Here is a 19964-nt window from a genome sequence, read left to right as displayed (position 1 = left end):
ATTAAAGCTGTTCTGCAAAAGTATACCCACTTTATTATTCCCTGTTCCTGTCACAGCTAGTCAACTCTTTGTATGGAAAACATGCTTTGCAGAAGAAAGAATGGTGCAACCATTCCTCAGACAAGATTCAAGTGTGATGGAACAGCCGGAATTAAGAAATTATGATGAGCTGAAAACAGCTGAGAGTAAACAGGCCATCTGTTGCTGTATCTCCCCACCATCTGAAGTTTCAAATGAAAGCACAGATTTTTATTGTGCATTTAGCGAGGATCATTAATCCTCAGCATTCTATTTTTCATACAAATGTCTCAGCTGTATTTTCCTGAGAAGCGGTTTTAAATAATCTTTATTATTCTTTATATATCAGGTCTAAAGGTCTAAAAACATTACTACAACTGCAGTGGGTATGTCTGTGAAAGGCAACCCAACCATGTGTTATTAATATATATTACACGTAAATTTCAAAAGCCAAATATTTTTATTGCAGAAGAATATCTGTGTTTATAATCTCAGTTCCCAAACCTAAAACTGAACATGTTAGAACACCTGCAATTTTGAATGTTAATTTTCAGGGTCATTTGGTATCCTGTGGTGTTGGGTATGGGTTTTGTAAATAAAAACAAAACCAAATATATACATATATATATATATATATATATATATATATATCAGAAGCACTGATTATTTTTCTTCTTTCTTTCACTTCCTAATCCAAAGTGTTAATCACTATCTAAATTTTAGCGTAAGGTGTCCCTGCCCACGGCAGGGGGGGTTGGAACTCGATGATCTTAAGGTCCTTTCCAACCCTAACGATTCTATGATTCTAAATTTTACATGCACACATACATCACCACATATGCACGCACATACACACCACTTTACCTTCAGGTAACTGGCTCTTTCTCCAAGAAATCACTGTCATTTTTAAGCTGTTTTTGAAAAGGCAAATCATGAAAACATGATAAATATCCTCATTTTTCCCTACTATCATTATTAGAACCAATAGAACATTATTTTAGGTTTGTTCCACAGTAGATTCCTCTCAGCTACTCTTCATGTCATGTGGTGTACTTGTCTCAGGTAATAACTGTGCTGCAAATACTTTCTCTAGATAAAGATGCAGCATGTTCCATCCTACCTCTCTTAATGCAGAACTATATACAATGGAATGCAATGAATGATATTTCATAATAAATAGGATATGAGGCATAAGCCAAGCCACTGGATTCAGTTCCTTTCTGAAAAACGGTTAGCATTACTTCTTCAAAAAAGAAAAAACAATTTATACTGAGCTTGTTCTCTAAGAATTCTCTCTCAGTCTGGACTGTAATGCATCTTAGGGATCCAAATTAAATATCCAACCTTCAATACATTAAAATTTGTGTTCAGATGTAGTTTGTAACAGGAGGTGTTGGAAACCTAATCATCATTATTATTTATACTCAGGAAGAATAACTAAATAAAACAGAAGCATTTGAAGTACATGAAACACTTGATATTATCAAGGTTTTCACTAAAAGATGAGCCCTACTTATACCATAAAACTAGCCAAATTGTGTTTTCCTTGCATTAGAAATCTTCTCCACCCATGATGCACAAGCAATGGATTGAAGAGTATTACTCTTACAGATGGAACAAGTAATCTAGAAAAAGTTTTCTCCTTTGAAGCAGCACCACGTCAGTCAGATGCCTACTATAAAGTGAAATACAATGCCTGCCAAAATTGAATACTATTGCACTACAGGTATCTTTCATGACCAAGAGGCTTCACAGAAGCACTACATACCCTTCAGGTGATTTTGTTCTGATTTTTTTGCTCTACACTGAGGAATGTATAGATCCTGTAGAATATATATTATTTTTCTTTTTATTTTTTGTATATATATATATATATATATGTATCACAACCACTGTTTTATTCCTTATGTTTCAAACACATTTATTAAATTAATCATACTAGACTGAATGCTGATGAACTTTTATAGAGAATTCAGTTATTCATATGAAGATTTGCTATGCTGAAATCATTCTTGTGTGCCTTGCAATTTCTCAAATGCAGGACAGAAAAGCTTGTCTTTGTTTCTTTTTACTTTTTCAGAACTTTGCTCTCTTCTTTTAAATACCCTATGACAATATATCCTCTACCATGTTATTTTGTTTAAAGTACTACCTTCTACCTTTCATTCAATTTGGTATTGACTTTTTATTTTAAACACAATTCATCATTATTAAGAACTGTCTCTATCAATTTCTTGGCAGAGACTACTTTCTGTTTCCTGCAGACAGATTAATTGCTATGGAAAACGGTAACAAGCTTAGTGTTAAGTTTTTTTCTTATAGGTCATACTTCATTTGAAATTGAAAACAGTTTTAAAAGATGCATACACTTCATTCATCCACCACTATTGACTGAGCATAGATTTACCTAATTTTGCATCATGTCAATATACTTCCTGATTAAAAAAATAAACACAATTAAGTCAGTTTGTAGCAACACAAAAGCAAACTCTTTTTCATTTAGCAGATTTGACTCTAATTCTTATGCAAGGACCGTACTAAATGAAGCACAAGACGAACGAAATTCTGGGGAAAAAAAAAGAAAAAGCAAAGCACACAAATAATGCACATCATAAATTATTTAGAACTGACATAAAGAACACTTTCTACATGCAGATTAAAACATAAAAGCAGTTATACTGGATCAAACCAAAATCCAACATGTCTTTTCCAGCAGAAGCCAAAGGTGAATGCCTAATGAAGAGTACAAAAAGAAAGGATGCCTCCAAGCATTTGTAACTCAGCAATTAAAAGCCAGACATCATTTCTGTGCAATTCTCAAGGAATTTGTTTTTCATGAACACTGTCCAATCTCTCTTTGAACCTATTTAGGCTCTCATCATCCATAACTTCCTGGAGCAACGATTCTGTGAAGAATCACCTTTTCTTCCACTTGTTTTCAATCTCCCTTTTCAATTTGGACTAAATGGCTGTCGGACTAGATGATCATTAAAGGTCCTTTCTAACTTAAATATTATATATTCTGCCTCTTACTCATTTAAATTGTACCTCCCATCTTTTGTACCTCTAAAAACCACTGCAAATGATGGGCCTCAAAGGACTACTAATGTTCAAGATATATTCAGTTAAGTAATAATACACAATAAAAACATAAATTACATCAGTTATGACTGGTATTGACAATGGTAGAGGTGACATCCTCATAACCAATGCACTCATATCCAGAGTTGTGTAACACTTTCAGATAAGAGAAACACAAACTGTACTTAGAGGTAAGCCATGAACACATGGAAGTTTTTTTAAACGCTGAAATCTCCACAATTTTCTGTCTCCTTAAATTCATTAAATACTCATTTTCATCACCTATCCTAAATCAGAAACCCTATGGTACAGCAGCCAACTCTTACACAGCTTCACTAGGGCTCAAAGTGTAACTTCACTTTTCTCAAAATGCCCATGACATAAACATCTGAAGATCACGTACTCCTATCTATAAAAATATTTAATTCCGGTTTGGGCCTTTCATACAGCCCAGATGCCTCTTTTGCATATTCACCCATTTTTTTTCATTTCAGTAGACTCTGAAGGTTGTCTCCTGCCCAAGCGTAAAGGCAAAACAAGCACAATCTAAATATTAATTCACCCTTGTGACAACATACAACTCAAGTGTGTAGGTAGAGTAGCCATTAGGGCCCCAAATTTCACTTATCAGACAATATAACCATAATCATATTAAAATTCATAGGACTACATGCTTAAGGTAACCTGCAGTGAACAACAAGGAGGTCTACCCAAGCTGAGACATCCAGGCAGCGTGCAGCAGGCTCACCATGTCGGTTAACTTCTGTCTGTGGACTTTGTCAGGATGGTACATTCAGACAAGCTGATGTCTTTCACTAGAGCTGAGCACACAAAACCAGCTGAGACACCCGTGCATGTGCATTAGTGCCTTTAGTCATAGACTTTCTATTTACAACACAAAGATGGCCTCTAACAATCCAATGTGCCGTAAGTCAGGCTTGTTCAGTGTCTAGAGCACTTAAACTGTTGTTCCAATCTAATTTCATGTTTCAATCTAGAGATAATAGAATCAAAATGTTTACTTAATAATACAGAAAATAATTTATGACGTGCTTAAGGACATCAGATATTGAAACATTTAGAGCTGTGAAGAAATATTAATAACTAACTCGTGGCCCCAGTTATCTTCTTGTTTAGTCTTGTGCTCTGTTTCACAAAGCCTTGTTGTTGAGGGCCTTTCCCTCAATAGGGAAAAACTTAGGGTAGCCTGATACATACCGGTGTCCTCTCACAGTCCCTCTGCTTACTGTAGAGCAGAAAATTTCTATCTTCTTAGGCATTATGCCTGATAACAGCAATGCTTCTTAGCTTTCCTAGCACAATTAACTAAGAAAATACTTACAATAGCACACCAGTTCAGAGGCTATTAAAAATCACTTATCTTCTATTTAGGTTTCATGTATATGTGCATATATATATACACATATACATATACATATATACACACACCTGTATTTATTTATAGATACTATATTTAAAAAATAGCTACTGTAAATAAGTAGGAAAAAGTACAATTGGGAATTTAAATATTTTAGATGATCTGGAAATTGGGGGAGGGGGAGGGAAAGAATGTGGAAAAACTTCAGTGAGCTAGTATCCCCAAACAATATTCCACAGTACTTCTTGTGAAATACCAAAAAACCAAGATACCTTCAAGAGGAATTTATATAAAAACTCTCTTCAAAAAAGATTTAAAACTAACCTCTTCAAAAAATCCCACCCAAAATTTACTAAAAAATTCATCTCTCAATTCATGCAAGAGTTCCATTTATGAAGCTACTCAAAAGCTGCAAACAAGTTAAGCACAGCTAATAAATTTTCATCTTTTCTGCACTTTGGACACACAGAAGGCCAGCAAATCAAATGTTAGACAGGCAAAATGGTTTGTAATGCATAAAATAAACACTTCAATACCACTGAAAATGGTTCGAGGCTAAAAAGTTACTATTTTCTTTCAGTATCAAGAGAATCCAAACATCCTTTAGCCTGCACGGAATTTTAATCCGGGATACCTTCATACACAGAAAACCTGTAACACTATTAGTCATAGATGTTCACTTCATTTAATAGAAATATGAGCCTAACTACTAAGAACAAAGAAAAAAATCAAAATAAAAAAAGAAAACAACTTTTCTTCAAGGAAAATTTTTGCTATAAAATTACCCAGTGGGGCTTACTCACAACACAGCTATGGACTTCTTCTTCAGTGTCTTTTACAATTTTCTTGTATTCTAGGTTCAGAAAGATGCATACATCATGCTTTTTGGCTTCTTTCATCTCAAAATACCTGCTTGCAACATCTAAATGCATCACAAACCGCAGGTCTTCAAACTACAGATAACTTTAGCCAAAATGTAAACTAGTAACAAAGTGCTCTTACAGATCTTACCAGGATCTGTAACTGGTGAAATACATCATCTGATCAATGTGAGGTTTTTAAAAATCAAACATCAGTATCTGAAAAGCTGTACTTAAAAACAACATTTTTCAGCTTCGTTGTTTTAGAATTCTTGCCTAAATCAAACTAACTATAAAAGCTAGATTTGCCTCTGTTCTCATTTACAAACAAACAAATAAATAAAACCAGGATTTAAGCTACCACTTGACAGTCCCTTCATCTGTAGTTTCTTCATCACTTTAACACAAAATAAACCAGCACTGATGTCAAAAGAATTGATCCTGTCTCCTCTGTACAAGCCCCAGCCATACATGCACGCCCCCTTATACTAGCATGAGTCTTCATTCAGTCACAACATGAACTGAATTGGGAAATTGATCCATGCTCAATTAGTCAAGAAGGAAAAAAACCTTCCTAGGGAGATGTATTCAGAATTGTCTCCATGCTTCCTGATTTTCCCCAGTTCTCCCAACAGAAGTGAAAATAAAGCAAAGCCACATTTCAGGACCTTTCACAACACAACACTGGCCATGCTGCTACAAGGTACTAGAGATAGACCTGCCTGAGACAAAATGCTTCCTATTTGTTATTCGTAGCAGAGGTAAAGCTATCAAACTTCGGGATCAGTGAGACATCCATTTGGAAAACCACTTCCGTAGGAACTGTTCCAAGTATCTTACTGGCAACACATCTGGCTGAACTGACTGAGGCTATCACTTGGGGGGGGTGTCAATGTTATAGAAAGACTCAATCGTATAGTATCAACTACATCTGCATAAATCAGCCCCTGGTGTTACAAGATGGTTTCGGAACATCTACGTTGTTCAGATACACGGTGTTATATAATTGACCCTTAATACACATTCTGCTTGTGTCCCAGTACTGCAAACTCAATTTGATGCTGTAAAACCAGTAGGACTGCCCTGGCAACTATCACAGGATAGGATATCACATAATACAGGCTAGAAGTAGCCATGAAACAGGCACAGACAAAGCATATTCATAAAGCCAGCAAGCCTCAAAAATATACAGGAAGACCCGCACCCTCTGGAAAGCAAGCCCTAGCAGTAATTAAAACCCAAATGACTTCAAATAGAATTCAAGGATTCCACCATGGTTTGGTGAAAGCCTAGGAAGTTAGAGCAACTTCACAGCAAGTTGTGAAGAGGTTGATACTGTTCTGCATGATGCAGTTCAAGAGCCCAACCTTCACAGAATTACAAACATAAACCACACCGCTGTATCTGTAAGGGAATCATAGAATCATAAAATGGTTCAGGTTGGAAGGGACCTTAAAGGTTCCAACCCCTCTGCCACAGTCAGGGGCACCTTCCACTGGACTATGTGAATTGGCAAACCATGGAAAGTCCAAAACAGCAGGACTGGCAACAGTCCTGGTTCTCACAAACTAAAGATTGTTAAAACTTTAGGTTTTGCCTTAAAGCCTCTTCTCCATCTTGAGGACAGAGTTCATAAATGAAGATATTAACCCTGTTTCCTTGTAGCTATATCAAAGTTGGTATGGAAGAAGATCACATTCCTTGAATACCACTCTTCAAAAAGAACAATACTTGAAGCACCAACTTCTTCAGAAACATCAGTTATGTAACAGCCAGCACTGTCAACATGGCACATACAAGGTTTATTTTTAATGGAAGATATATCATTACTTACAAAATACTACCAGTAAAAAAATTCCTATGGAAGTTGCTAAAGAACAATGGAGAAGGTTTTGTTTACTACCAAAAAGTACAATTCAATTTGAAAAGTAACTCACCTAAAATCACACCTTGTAATTTTCCTAAGTACATTTAGTGTTCTCTGTAATTTGGCTGCTACCTGTACTATACCGCTGTGTAGCACAAAGAAAAGAAGAATATTTTCCCCTTACCTCTCTGCCAGAATTTGCTGGAATCTGCCCTTGAGTTTCTCTCAATTTGCGAGCGTTCTGAAGTTCTTCTTGAAGTTCTGAAGCTAACTCCTTCAAAGAAGTGGTAGTACTCCATTAGTTTAACCATTTAAAACTTATAGAAACCTTGTATCTGAATTAACTACTCATTCCATTTCTTCATGGTTTGGTTATATTTTTTAAACTGTAATGACACAAAAGACTAAAGAAAGCATCTCAATATATTTCACACAATTCTTTACTGGACATACAATAAAAAATAATGTTCATAATGGAAGCATTTAAAGTACAGAAACATACACTGTCATAAAAATACCCACCAAAATTATGCTTCAACATTATTCAGTTATACTAACAAATGCTTTGTACAGCTAAGCTTAGGTGTATAGGAAGCAGAACAAGGAAGCCTGAACACATCAAGTCAATACCTTTCCAGGTTATGCTACATATTCCTTTGTAATGAGACTAAGGAAATATCCCTCAGACATTTTTGCTATACAGCTTCCTATCTCTTGACCCCACAGGCTCAACTTTGGCACTTAAAACCTTACTTTTGGCACTAAAATGGACAAGAGGTAGAAAACAAGAACTGTTTACAGTCTTGTGTAAATTGTTTTTCATTCATCTGTTTATCAAGTAAATAAAATCATTTTAGAATACGCTGGTTTGCTAAGAATTGCTAAGTCACAACTTATCAGCCTATACAAAATACAACCATTTATTCTCTGACCACTTTGCCGTTTCATTGATTGGACTCCAACAATCAAGCCAATACTTGCTGCCCCAAAATTAAATCATTTGATCAACACCAAGCAGTAAGTCAGTAACAAAAGTAGATTCAGAATTAATTTGTCCTACATGGTCAACCATAATCTCTGGCCACCAGGACATGCTGTTACATCACCATCTCTTCTAGTGTGTGTGGATGAACTTGTTTAAACAAGCTGCATTTTCAATTTGGTCAAAGAAAGGCCATGAAAAAATTATTTAAAGAGCAACAAGGCACAGATTAGTTAATTTATTATGTATGCTATGATTGGCGTTTGTGAGGTTTTGTTTGGGGTTTTGTTTGCTTTTATTTTTTTTTTACATAGGCTAATTCAGAGTGCATATTTTGAAAAACTGTATATATAAAATTAACAGTATTATTAACCGTCATTCTCATTGCAGAGCTGGATGTAATGGCCTTTGTGGTTACTTTCAGTTTTTGCATTTCCATATCATAATTAGTAAATATACTTATACAGCAGATCTACGGACCACAAACATCTACTTGTGACAAAGCTGATGAAACAATAAAAGCTCCAGACACTGTCTATGTTGTGACACAGACTGGGAGCTTTGTAGTCTTCACCTGCTACCTGCTTAATACATTAAATACTGTAACAAAAGCACAGAACAACTGGGTTTGGTTATGCTGCCTAGCTTACAAAACCTGGCAACCTGAACCTCTACTCTAGTCCAAGAACCACTGCATTTAAAACAGAAGTTACAGTAAAAGCAGTATCTTCAAGTCCTAACTGATAAAGTTTGCAGGACTTTATTTGCCTGAATATTTTTTTTTTATTTAAACAACTAAATCACTATCAGCTTTCAAGAAAAATTGCAGTAAATCATGAAAATTTTTCATAGGCATTACCATGTCTCCCATGAGTTCTGCTTTCACAATCCTTGCTCCCAGTTTGTTCATCTCCTCTTCAGTAAGGATCCGAGGTGGCTCATCATTTGATGTGTTTCTGTAAAACACCAGCAGCACTAAACCCATAGAAAAACAGTCATATTTACCTGTGTAATCAAATATTATATGCCTACTGTACTGATATATATGCCCCATCTCTGCAAGTCCAGGTTGGATGGGGCTTTGAGCAACCTGGTCTAGTGAAGGTGTCCTTGCCCATGGCTCAAAGCCCCATCCAACCTAGCCTTGAACACTTCCAGATACCATCCTCCTTACATACTCCAACCAAGAATATTTACTTATCCAGCTTTCCCAAGCAACTAAATAACACCATCCTAACTATAAAATACTTTTGCACATGCCTACCTATTGTTGGGAAGATCTGAAGGAAAACATTCACAGTAATAATCCCACTGTTCATATCACTGGAAGAACCAGCAACTGGTAATACTGGAAAACATGAGTCCTTGAGTAGACAAAAGCTCAGTTCTCTACCACTTACTTTCTTGACAACCCCTCCTTACTACTCTTGGTTGTATTTCCTACCACTTACTAGTTTGCATTTCCCTTTCCACTCCTATTAATCTTCCCTCTTTTCCACAGAAATGCACTTTTGTAGTCAATACCTTCTACTATTTTTCAAATGCTACTACTTTAGTATATGAGTTCATATCACAGGTGGCAAACCTATCCCTGCTGCATTAATTATTTCAGGTTATAGTCAGTATTTTCTAACATTTCAAGTTCAATTTTATAAATTCAACAACAGTTAAGACATCAGTTTGTAGGCTTTTTTACCTAAGAGATTAATTTACTGCAGTGTGAACTGAAGGAAGCAGAAAATAACCAATCATTAGCAATTCTCAAATATGCTGAGACAAGTTAAGTAGGGGTCCATCACTTCTACAGTGGTCCATTTTAGCTGTCTCAGCTGGAAGGCTAGCCTCTTCCTAACTAAAAAGAGCTCATTTAATCAGATCTAATACTGTCATAAAGAAGACAGAGTTTCTGGTACACTTTGCCATGAAAAATACAGCAAAGACAAGTAAAGATGTTTGTCAAATACCTAGAACCGGATGCTTTACTGTCAGATAATGTTTGTTTCTTCCCAGAGATATTGCTTGGGTACTCCTGATGCAACTTCTCTTTTACATTACTTGGAGTTCTTTCCCTATTATTGTCATGAACTTGTTCCTTAGTACCTGATGATTTTTGATCAGACATTAATTTCTCATTGTTATCTTCTCTGTGTGTTTTATTCCACAGTGCAGTATCCTCACTAGGTTTTTGGAAACAGCTACTCAAAGAGCTATGAACTGTCAGTTTGGAAGAGGACTGCTGTGACTCGTGGACTCTATGTGAAGATGATAAATCATCTTCAGAGGGTTTCAGAAATCTGTGTTTCATGTTGCTTAGAGATGAACTCTTTCCCTGACTTCGTTTTTCATGGGAATATTGTTCTGCTTTGGAGCCTCTCAATACTGAGTCTGTGCTACTGTGTCCACGTTCTTGGTCTTCTCTTGGCGTATCTCTTTTGTGATCTTTGTCTTCTTGCGCCCATCCCTTGCCATACTTCTCCCTAGTATAGCTGCCAAAAGTGTTCCTGTTCCTACCATCTTCATCTCGTGTCTCCTTTTTCATATACCATTCTTTCTTCTCTTTCTCACTTTCTGAATAGTAAGGTTTCTTCCACCTTCCACTTCCAGAGTAATTTTCCTTTCTCGATGCAATCTTTTCAGCTTCATCTAATCGTGACTGAAATATCTCCATTGACTGCAACAAAGAATAGAAGAACAGTCATACTGCTTTTCAGGTCATGGGGTGTTGTGAAGCTTCCTACAAAGTATTACAAGCAAGGCACCATTCTGTAAAAATGAATCACAGTGCAATGGGCAAGGCATGGAGTGGAAAGGAAGACCAGCATGAAAAAGGGAGTTTAGAACCTCATGTCTAAGATACTCTGCTGGGAAGGCTTTCTGATTGGACGATTTCTAACTTCCATCCCATGGCTCTAAAGTGCTAAAGCCCTCCTGAGAACAGGGACCAGGGCCCCAGAACTGTCTCCTCCTGGCAAGCTGGAAACCTGAGGCTTGAGCAGGGAGAAAGGCCTCCTCTTTCTTACTCATAAACTTTGCACTTATGCTCACCAGATGCTCAGATTCTACAGAAGCAATGGTTATTCCCACTAAACCACTTTACAATCTAGTTTAACTGTTAAAAACACAGGAGAGTCGGTGCAAAATCTTTAGCTTCAGTCTTTGAACAACTGTCTCTGGCTTTCTGGATAAATATTCTATCCATTAGGCAATTATACAAAATACGGACTGTTCCTCTTCCCTCTTTTGAGCTGAAAATCCACCAATTATTTTTTTTTCCCTCAAAACATTACAAACCAAAGCAAGTCAGACAGGGATCTCTTTTGATCACTGTCCTGCACTTCAGCAGCCAGAGTAGTTCACACTGTTTGAACTCTAGCTTCTTGAGAAAGATTCTTAACATTAAAATTCTTTTCAAGCACTGGTATTGAATAATTTCTACCAGCACTGACTATGTTAGGTTCATCACTCAGGAGTGACTACAATTCAGTTTGAAGACAGTAGTATGGAGTCATAGCGTCTTACCCAGCATTTCCACAACCAACCTAGCCTTACCAAAAAGCCCACAGAAAACTCAGATGTAACACCATGGCCAAAATTCAACACCTCACACCTTCAATGAATGCTTTAAAAAACAATAATATAATATGTAGGAGGGGCAAGTTTGAAGACTTAATATTGTTATTGCAGACTGCTTTATTAAAAATAAATTTTGAAGACTTTTAAGCCCTTCAGAAGCAAGCAGCTTTTTCTGTATATCTGGACTGAGCAGAACACAAGTGGCCAGAAGAATCATATTCAGTAAAATTTGACACAGCTCTCCAAATTATCCTGGCATTATTGTTATTCTCAATGTGCATTATTATCTGGTAGGTGCACAAGAACAAAGTATGTTTTCTAGCATATATAATAATTTTGGAAGCACTCGGGTACTTTGTAACTGGGATCATTTGAACCTCCTAATACAGAAGACACGCGTTTTAAATTTGGTGTAGGATCCCATACATTAAAAAATATTTAACAAAAAAGATAAAAAAGGCTGGGTAGCTTTAAACTCTTCATCACTCCAGAGAAGCTTCAGAGGCTCCTTTTTCCTGCTCCTTTCCATATGTGTTGTACTACATGTTAAGTATTTGTGCCTTTAGATGAAAGCAACCTTTCCAAGCATTTAACAGTATGAAAAAGATTTAGCTGAAGATTCTTACCCCGTATCTCTCAGCTACAATTTCCTCAACATTTCGTTTCTCTCTCTCAGCCTGCTCCTTCATCCTTTGGTATGATTTTTGTAACCAACTTAATCCAGCATCTTCTACCACAGTAACTAAAGTAGAAAACAATGAGAGGTTGTAGCTTTATATCTCCATAGTTACTTCTATTTAACCTTTCTCTGTACAAAACATTAAGCCTTAACTTAATGTAAAAATTGAAGGGATGCAAAAGAAAAATAAGAAGAATATAGTAATACAATTACATGTTTATATAAGTTAATGCTGGATTTACTTCAGCAATACACTGATTTAATTTAAGCCAATGCTGGATAGACATTAGTAGTACACTGATTTAATTTAAGCTTCTCCATTTTATCACAGAATACAACAAGCAGTTTCCAAGACAGGAGTGGCATATGAGAAGTTCTGGGGGCTTTCTTCCATCCGTTCTTTGGCTTATCCCTTACTTACAAACATGTGCATTCCCCTTCTCAAAAAAATTGAGTAACACATTGCTTTCCATTTGAGAAGCTAGCAAAGATCTTAACATTGGAACACATATTCACTGATACCTGTCACCTCTTATAGATCGCTGATCTCTCTGACTCCTAGAAGTGGGCATGAGGTTAATAGTTTGCAGGACAGCCTATCCGCAAGAAAAGGCTCCCAAAGAGAGAAAATCCAGGGACCCCACTGTTCCCTGTTGACAGAATACAAGCACCCTTCTTATCGCATACTAAACACTTCATGACATTATAGAAAATATTTTTCTAACTGCTCTTGCTGGCAATAGGCAGAATAGCCCCAGGGTAAGAAAAAAACTGAAAAGGTCACAGAAATTACATTTTTCACAAACTGAATCTGTAATATACTTCATTTTAATGTGACTCAGACTTCTGTGGATGAATATCTTAAAATTATAATTTGTGTAATGGAATGAAAGGAACCAAATGAGATGACAACAATTTATCTTGTCTTGGTTAAATCATACTTTCCTTTAATTAGTTCAAAATGGAGAATTTCTGTAAAGATGTTGAAGGTCAAACCACTCAAGACTAAAATGCAGTGAAAAGTAATTCTGCAAAAGAGCATACTGTGATATTAACCCCAATATTCACTATGGAATTTTCACCCAGATTTTATTTTATTACACATTATTATAATTCCTTTACATTAAGATTAGTAGTAACCTGTTAGCAACACAGAGATTGGAGATAAAAATTTAATATTCATAATAAAAGTTGCTGTTTACCTTTCTTAACTGAAGTTGCCTCATCCTTTGCTGGTGGCAAACCTGTACCACCATCTTTCCAATAGGGATTGAGTTCTCTCTCAGACAGCATGGCCTAAACAGAAATCATTTTAATGTGTGCATAGCATGTGGTTTGTATTTTCTAGAATATTTGATAAATATTTGTAAGAGACAGTGTGGGAACAGTACAGCTTACTCATATCTTCTGCTATCTGAAGTCAGTGGAAATAAACCTAATTCTCCATCCTGAGTCAAAGTTCTCAAACATGTGCTTAGTTGGTACCTATTAAGATACACAGAAGTAGTTTTACTGTTTGACGGCACTGCCAGTGTAGCACTTTTATCTGAAGGACCAGTTTGGGGGCTCTTAGTTTTATCTCAGTTCCTGCTTTTCACCCTCAAACAAGTTTGCTTATTGTGATTCGGTCAACTGATTTCTCTGGAACCAGGCAAGGAAGTCCACTGAAGAAAAGGCAGTGGATTAGGATTAGGCATTCCAGCACTAAATTCTGTATTTGTCTATGGTCTATCTTCAATTCACCACCACTGCTGGCATGCTGCATGCATTTGTTCTCCACATTGTTTTGGGTATTAAAAAAAAAAAAAAAGACAGACATTCTGGTGAAGAAAGCACAAAAGTATAAACCTGCATGGAGAACAAGTAGTTGGGTGGGAGAGTCTACAAAAATCATATTCTTCCAGGATGAAGAATACATATAAATTGTCATTAACCATATAATACATGCTGACATTTTTGTGATTTAATATCTCCACATTCCTTCATCTTTCAACAATTCAGAAAAAGTGCTCAGCAAAAACTTATGTGAGGAAATAAACCCAAATAGATTAATCCATTCTCAAGAGACAATAGTGCTGCATACTATACACACTAAGTCAGTCTGGTTCCTAGCCACAACAAAACTAACTGGAAAACCTAAGAGCAACAAATGGCCTACTATAAGATGTGAGGACAAGTAACTATTAGTGATCAGCAACTATGTTTTCCTATCAGACTGCATTGCATTTAAGGAGCTGAATGAGCAAATGAAGCAGCCAGCAACTGTATGTAAACAGAACTAATTTAGTGACAGCAACCACTTCCCCATCCAGACCCTGATCTCCCCATGTGTTCACAACTGCAGCATGAAAGGTAAGCAACTGCTCTGAATTCTTTTTTCAGGAAAAAACAAGCTGCAGCACCCTACACTTTAACACAGTAAATTAGGTTTCCCTGCAGTAGGAAAGATGGCTTACAGCAGAGTACAGGCATGCTGATCAGGCTGCCTTTCAGCATTTGGATTAACCATGACAAGTACAAGGTCCTACACCTGGGTGGGAGCAATCCCAGGCACAGCTACAGGTTGGGCAGAGAAGAGATTCAGAGCAGCCCTGCAGAGAAGGACTTGGGGGTGTTGGTTGATGAGAAAATGAACATGAGCTGGCTTCAGTGTGCACTTGCAGCACAGAAAGCCAACTGTATCCTGGGCTGCACCAAAAGGAGCGTGACCAGCAGGTCAAAGGAGGTGATCCTGCCCCTCTACTCTGCTCTTGTGAGACCTCACCTGGAGTATTGTGTGCAGTTCTGGTGTCCTCAACATAAAAAGGACATGGAACTGTTGGAACAAGTCCAGAGAAGGGCCACAAGGATGATCAGGGGACTGGAGCATCTCCCGTATGAAGACAGCTTGGGGCTGTTCAGCCTGGAGAAGAGAAGGCTGCGTGGAGACCTCATAGCAGCCTTCCAGTATCTGAAGGGGGCCTATAGGGATGCTGGGGATGGACTCTTCATTAGAGACTGTAGTGACAGGACAAGGGGTAATGGGTTAAAACTTAAACTGGGGAAGTTTAGGTTGGATATAAGGAGGAAATTGTTTCCTGTTAGGGTGGTGAGGCACTGGAATGGGTTGCCCAGGGAGGTTGTGAATGCTCCATCCCTGGCAGTGTTCAAGACCAGGTTGGACGAGGCCTTGGGTGATATGATTTAGCGTAAGGTGTCCCTGCCCACGGCAGGGGGGCTGGAACTAGATGATCATAAGGTCCTTTCCAACCCTAACGATTCTATGAGGTAAGCTTTACGACACAGAAGAATGGTGCTCCTTCCACACACAACACGGAGATAAGGCCAGACCAGCAGTCTGTCACTGTTATTAAGTAAAAACATCCTAAAAGCCCTTCTAATATCACAGAACTTAGTAGTAACAAAATCATCTTTCTCCTGACCCAGAAGACAGCTCAAAGGCTTTTCTCCACAAGATAAGCCTGCTTTATGAACCCCTCCTATCCCAAACAGAACAAATAACTGACAAATTCAATTAAAAATCACTATCACACAATGCATCAGGCATTTGTTCAGAAACTATACAAAGACTTACATATTTGAATCAACTCATTGGTTCATTCATCACACAAAATTTAGAAAGATGCAGAAAAAAGTTGCTCTACTAATTCCTCCTACCTGCTCAAGCTCTTGAGTTTTCTGCCGTTCCAAGATCTTTTCTTTGTGCCGTTCACTTCTGACAGCTGCTGATGAAGTGGTTTTCAACAACATGAAGTCTAAATTCATCCATTCTTCTCTCTTTAAAATAAACACAAAGAATCAGTGTTCATACTTCTAACAAAAACATGGCTTCGGTACAAATCAAACCAGTGCAACTACTCACAAACATTACTTAAAGTAAACAGCATAGGTTTTACAAACATATATTAAATACTTCAATGAAAAGCAAACATGATTTTAGGAAGCCAAATGTTTAATTTTTTTAATATTCACTTACACAAATTTCATAAATGTCTTTCTGTAATTTGAAATACATCTTCACAATGAATTTAAGACACCAGTAAACAAGCAAACCATATAAACCATAAACTATTTGCTTAAACAGTGTACATCTAGATCAATTCCCTTTCATCTCGCTAATTCTGAGTTCATGACCTCTTCCACCCTTCTAGCATATGCAAAATCTACAATCAGTAATTGAGCATAGTTCATACCTCAAGCATCTATGCCTTAACTGCACCCTCAAACAATTACACATCTAAATTCTGTGAACTCTACCCATAATAACAGGTACAAAACTGCATTTACAAAACCAATGATAGTTTAAAAATGAGGACCACTCTCTGAAGAAAAGCAACATATAAAAAGCCTAGATATTCCTACTACCTTTATGCACACAAAACCTGAAGCCTCAAAAGAAAGCAGTGACATACACATTATAAACAACTACTCTACAAAAATAAGTATTTTGAACAATTCAGTGGATAGTAAAGCAATCAAAATGGCAAGATTTCATCTATTTTGAAATATGTCCTTGCAGAAGACTCTTCGTATCTTCAGTAGCGTTCAAATCTGAGTTGTCAATCCAAACAGATGCTGTATGTCGCATTCTCTGTTATTTAAAAATTGTATTAGGCAAACACCAGAGATTTTCAGACGTGAAACACAACATTCCACTTCTCAGATGTCCTCTGAGAAGGAACTGAAAAATAATCTATCTTCAAGTGATTCAATAGTGTCTATGCCCACACGAGTAAGCAACGTGGATCAACAGAAGTGGATGTGCATGGACCTCTTGAGGTCATCTGGCCAAATTCCCCAGTTCAAACAGGGCCACCTAGAGGCAGTTGCCCAGCACCATGACCAGACAGCCTGTAAAAATATCCAGGGCTGAAGATTCTACAAGCTCTCCTGGCAATCTGTGCCAGTGCCTAGTCACCCTCACAGTAAAAAACTGTTTCCTGATGTTCAGGAAGAAACTCCTGAGTTTCTGCCTATTGCCTCTGGGCCTGTCAAGCACCAATGAAAAGAGTCTGGCTGTGACTCCTATATAGGCCTCGGATCTGCAGATGGGAGGATGGGGAGTGGGGTGTCTGTGTCTCTCTCTCTCTAGTTGTTTTTTTAAGTAATCATTCTGGACTAGTCTGAGACTGGTCCTGTGGAGCATCTTGGGTGCACTTTGAGACCGTATCTTCTAATTTAGTTTAATCCAACAGAAAATGGATATATATGCAGCAAGACTTCTTCATAATGTGAGCCAAAATACAAAAAGGAGGAATGACCAGGATATTCCTTTCAAAAGCAAACTCTTTATCCAAAAATAGAAAAGCACAAGGCACACTTTATACATGAAACGTTTGGATAAAATTGTTTTTGCAGTATAAATTATCATGACATACAGAAGGATCTGTACTGCATTACTTTATACTTTTCCAAGAAGATAGATATGATTCTGAGATCCTTTTTATTTCTTTCAACAAGTTGCACAAATTCAGAATGAGAAAAGCGGACTTTTTTCAGGAGTGGAATTGGACACTAAATTAAAAATCATAATTTCCACACAACTGAGAATGTCATGATATGTGACTATATTTATGTTACTAAAATCACAGCATTTCACTTTAGAATGACTCCATTTTCCAGAATAAACACTGCTTACTGGGCACAGGATTTACCTAGGATAATCAAAAGAAGCACTGATTCCATCAATATTGTTGCTGAAAGTTCTAGACCTCTCTTCCTTGTATCTGTTTAAGCATCACAGAAGCAAAAATTTGTTCAACTGTAGAACAGCCACTGAAATTTTGTAGAAAAAACAACATGCTAGTCAAGGTCTTTAAGTGGACCTCTTCAAGAAAATCAAGCTCAGTTGCTAGAGCCTCAAAACATGATGAAAGGCATCGGTGCAAGGCAACTTTAAGTGTAGTTAAATACTAAGCAACTATTAGGTAGAGAAGTCATCCAATAAATGAAATGTAACATTACCTAGCTAAGCAAAGACATTTGTCTATAAAATACGTTTTGCTCAACGGACTGCAAAACAGCTGTCAAGAAACCTAAGCACATTTCACATTCGGTCATGCTGAATTCATTTCTGGAGTACTTATCATACTGCTCACCTGCAAGGAGGGTTCATTTACAGCATCTGATTGTTTGTTGACCTTCCAAGCCTTTTCTGTGTTGCATGACTGTGACACATTTGACTCAACCCATTCAACTGAAGAATCCTAAAATTAAGAGTCAAATGGAAAGAATAATAATAACACCTTAACATATTATTATATGTTGATAAAGTGCAATACTTTACCAAGTATACCGATAATCAATATTGGTTCTGATTAGCATTACTAATATAATACTGCTTATTATTTAGAAATACTGACAAACTGGGGATCCCAACATAAGAAGGACATGGACTTGTTGAAGCGAGACCAGAGGAGGGCCACAAAAATGATGAGAGGGCTGGAACACCTGTGCTGTGGAGACAGGCTGAGAGAGTTGGGTTTGTTCAGCCTGGAGAAGAGAAGGCTCCAGGGAGACCTTAAAAGCAGCTTCCAGTACCTAAAGGGGCCTGGAGAAAGTACCTAAAGGGGCCTGGAGAAAGTACCTAAAGCAAGCTGGAGAGAGGTTTTTCATAAGGACAAGGGGAAATGGCTGAAAGAGGGTAGATTCAGATTAGACATAAGGAATTCTTCACTATGAGGGTGGTGAGACTGGAACAGGGTGCCCCAAGAAGTTGTGGCTTCCCCATCCCTGGAAATGTTCAAGACCTGGTGGGACAGGGCTTGGTACAATCTGGTCTAGTGGAAGGTGCCGTTGTCCATGGCAGGTGGGGTGAAACTACATGATCTCTAATGTTCCTTCCAACAAAAGCCATTCTATGATAATAAAAATAGAATATTGATATTCCCATAGGAGATTGCTCCTTCATGATCAAAACATTCCACCATATATCACAGTATGTAACACTAGCTTATACTGACCTTTTATTAGCATAACACTGTTAAAACTGTCAGAATAAAAATAAAACCCAAACTAATTGTTTTTATGACATTACAAAAAAAACCAAAATTTTAAAAATGTAAATTCATTACAAAGTATATTTTACATTAAAATGTAAAATCAGTAGCAGTACAATATAAAGCACTGTACATGCTATCTCCTCCTATTTTCATATCCAACTTCCTACACTTGCAAACTGCACTGATATTTTACACTTGAAGCAAATAGGACTGTATTGAACAGTTTCTTTGCTATTCACATGAACCTGTCATGGGAATAGCAGACTTTGGATTGAAGGTATCAGCCAGTGACAGCCTGGAACTCACTGATGTGATCTGAAGGATTTTGATGACTCCAATGGGAAATGTGGGACATTTGTGCCTTAGGTTACTTCCCACACAGAAAAGCATAGTTAACCTCTGATACCAGTCCCTAGAAAACAGATTTCATACAGCGTGTTCCTTCACTCAATAAGAGAGACTGTCTGCAAAGAGAAAATAAATAAAATAAAGTAAAATAAAATAAAATAAAATAAAATAAATATC

At 37.2% G+C, this 19964-nt stretch overlaps 1 protein-coding gene across 4 annotated transcripts in view; it reads right to left on the bottom strand.

Annotated features, from left to right (window-relative positions):
* The window catches only part of CWF19L2 (CWF19 like cell cycle control factor 2), a 75575-nt gene that overhangs the window by 40954 nt on the left and 14657 nt on the right, over positions 1 to 19964 (bottom strand). For 2 of the 4 annotated variants that reach the window (XM_057399733.1, XM_057399735.1), the window contains exons 3-9: positions 18537 to 18644; positions 16096 to 16215; positions 13641 to 13734; positions 12386 to 12501; positions 10151 to 10857; positions 9046 to 9142; positions 7389 to 7478 (exon numbers count right to left, since the gene is read on the bottom strand). In XM_057399733.1, coding sequence (XP_057255716.1) covers positions 7389 to 7478; positions 9046 to 9142; positions 10151 to 10857; positions 12386 to 12501; positions 13641 to 13734; positions 16096 to 16215; positions 18537 to 18644 — 1332 coding nt within the window. Of the gene's footprint in view, positions 1 to 7388; positions 7479 to 9045; positions 9143 to 10150; positions 10858 to 12385; positions 12502 to 13640; positions 13735 to 16095; positions 16216 to 18092; positions 18165 to 18536; positions 18645 to 19745; positions 19891 to 19964 lie in introns of those variants that run through there. The other 2 variants (XM_057399734.1, XM_057399737.1) reach the window with 2 other exon arrangements.

This window comes from Pezoporus wallicus, unplaced genomic scaffold (assembly GCF_028554395.1).
Source record: "Pezoporus wallicus isolate ANWC-B61680 ecotype Strahan unplaced genomic scaffold, APGP_CSIRO_Pwel_v1 scaffold_6446, whole genome shotgun sequence".
Classification (NCBI taxonomy): domain Eukaryota; kingdom Metazoa; phylum Chordata; class Aves; order Psittaciformes; family Psittacidae; genus Pezoporus; species Pezoporus wallicus.
This window is presented reverse-complemented; position numbering and strand designations above follow the sequence as displayed.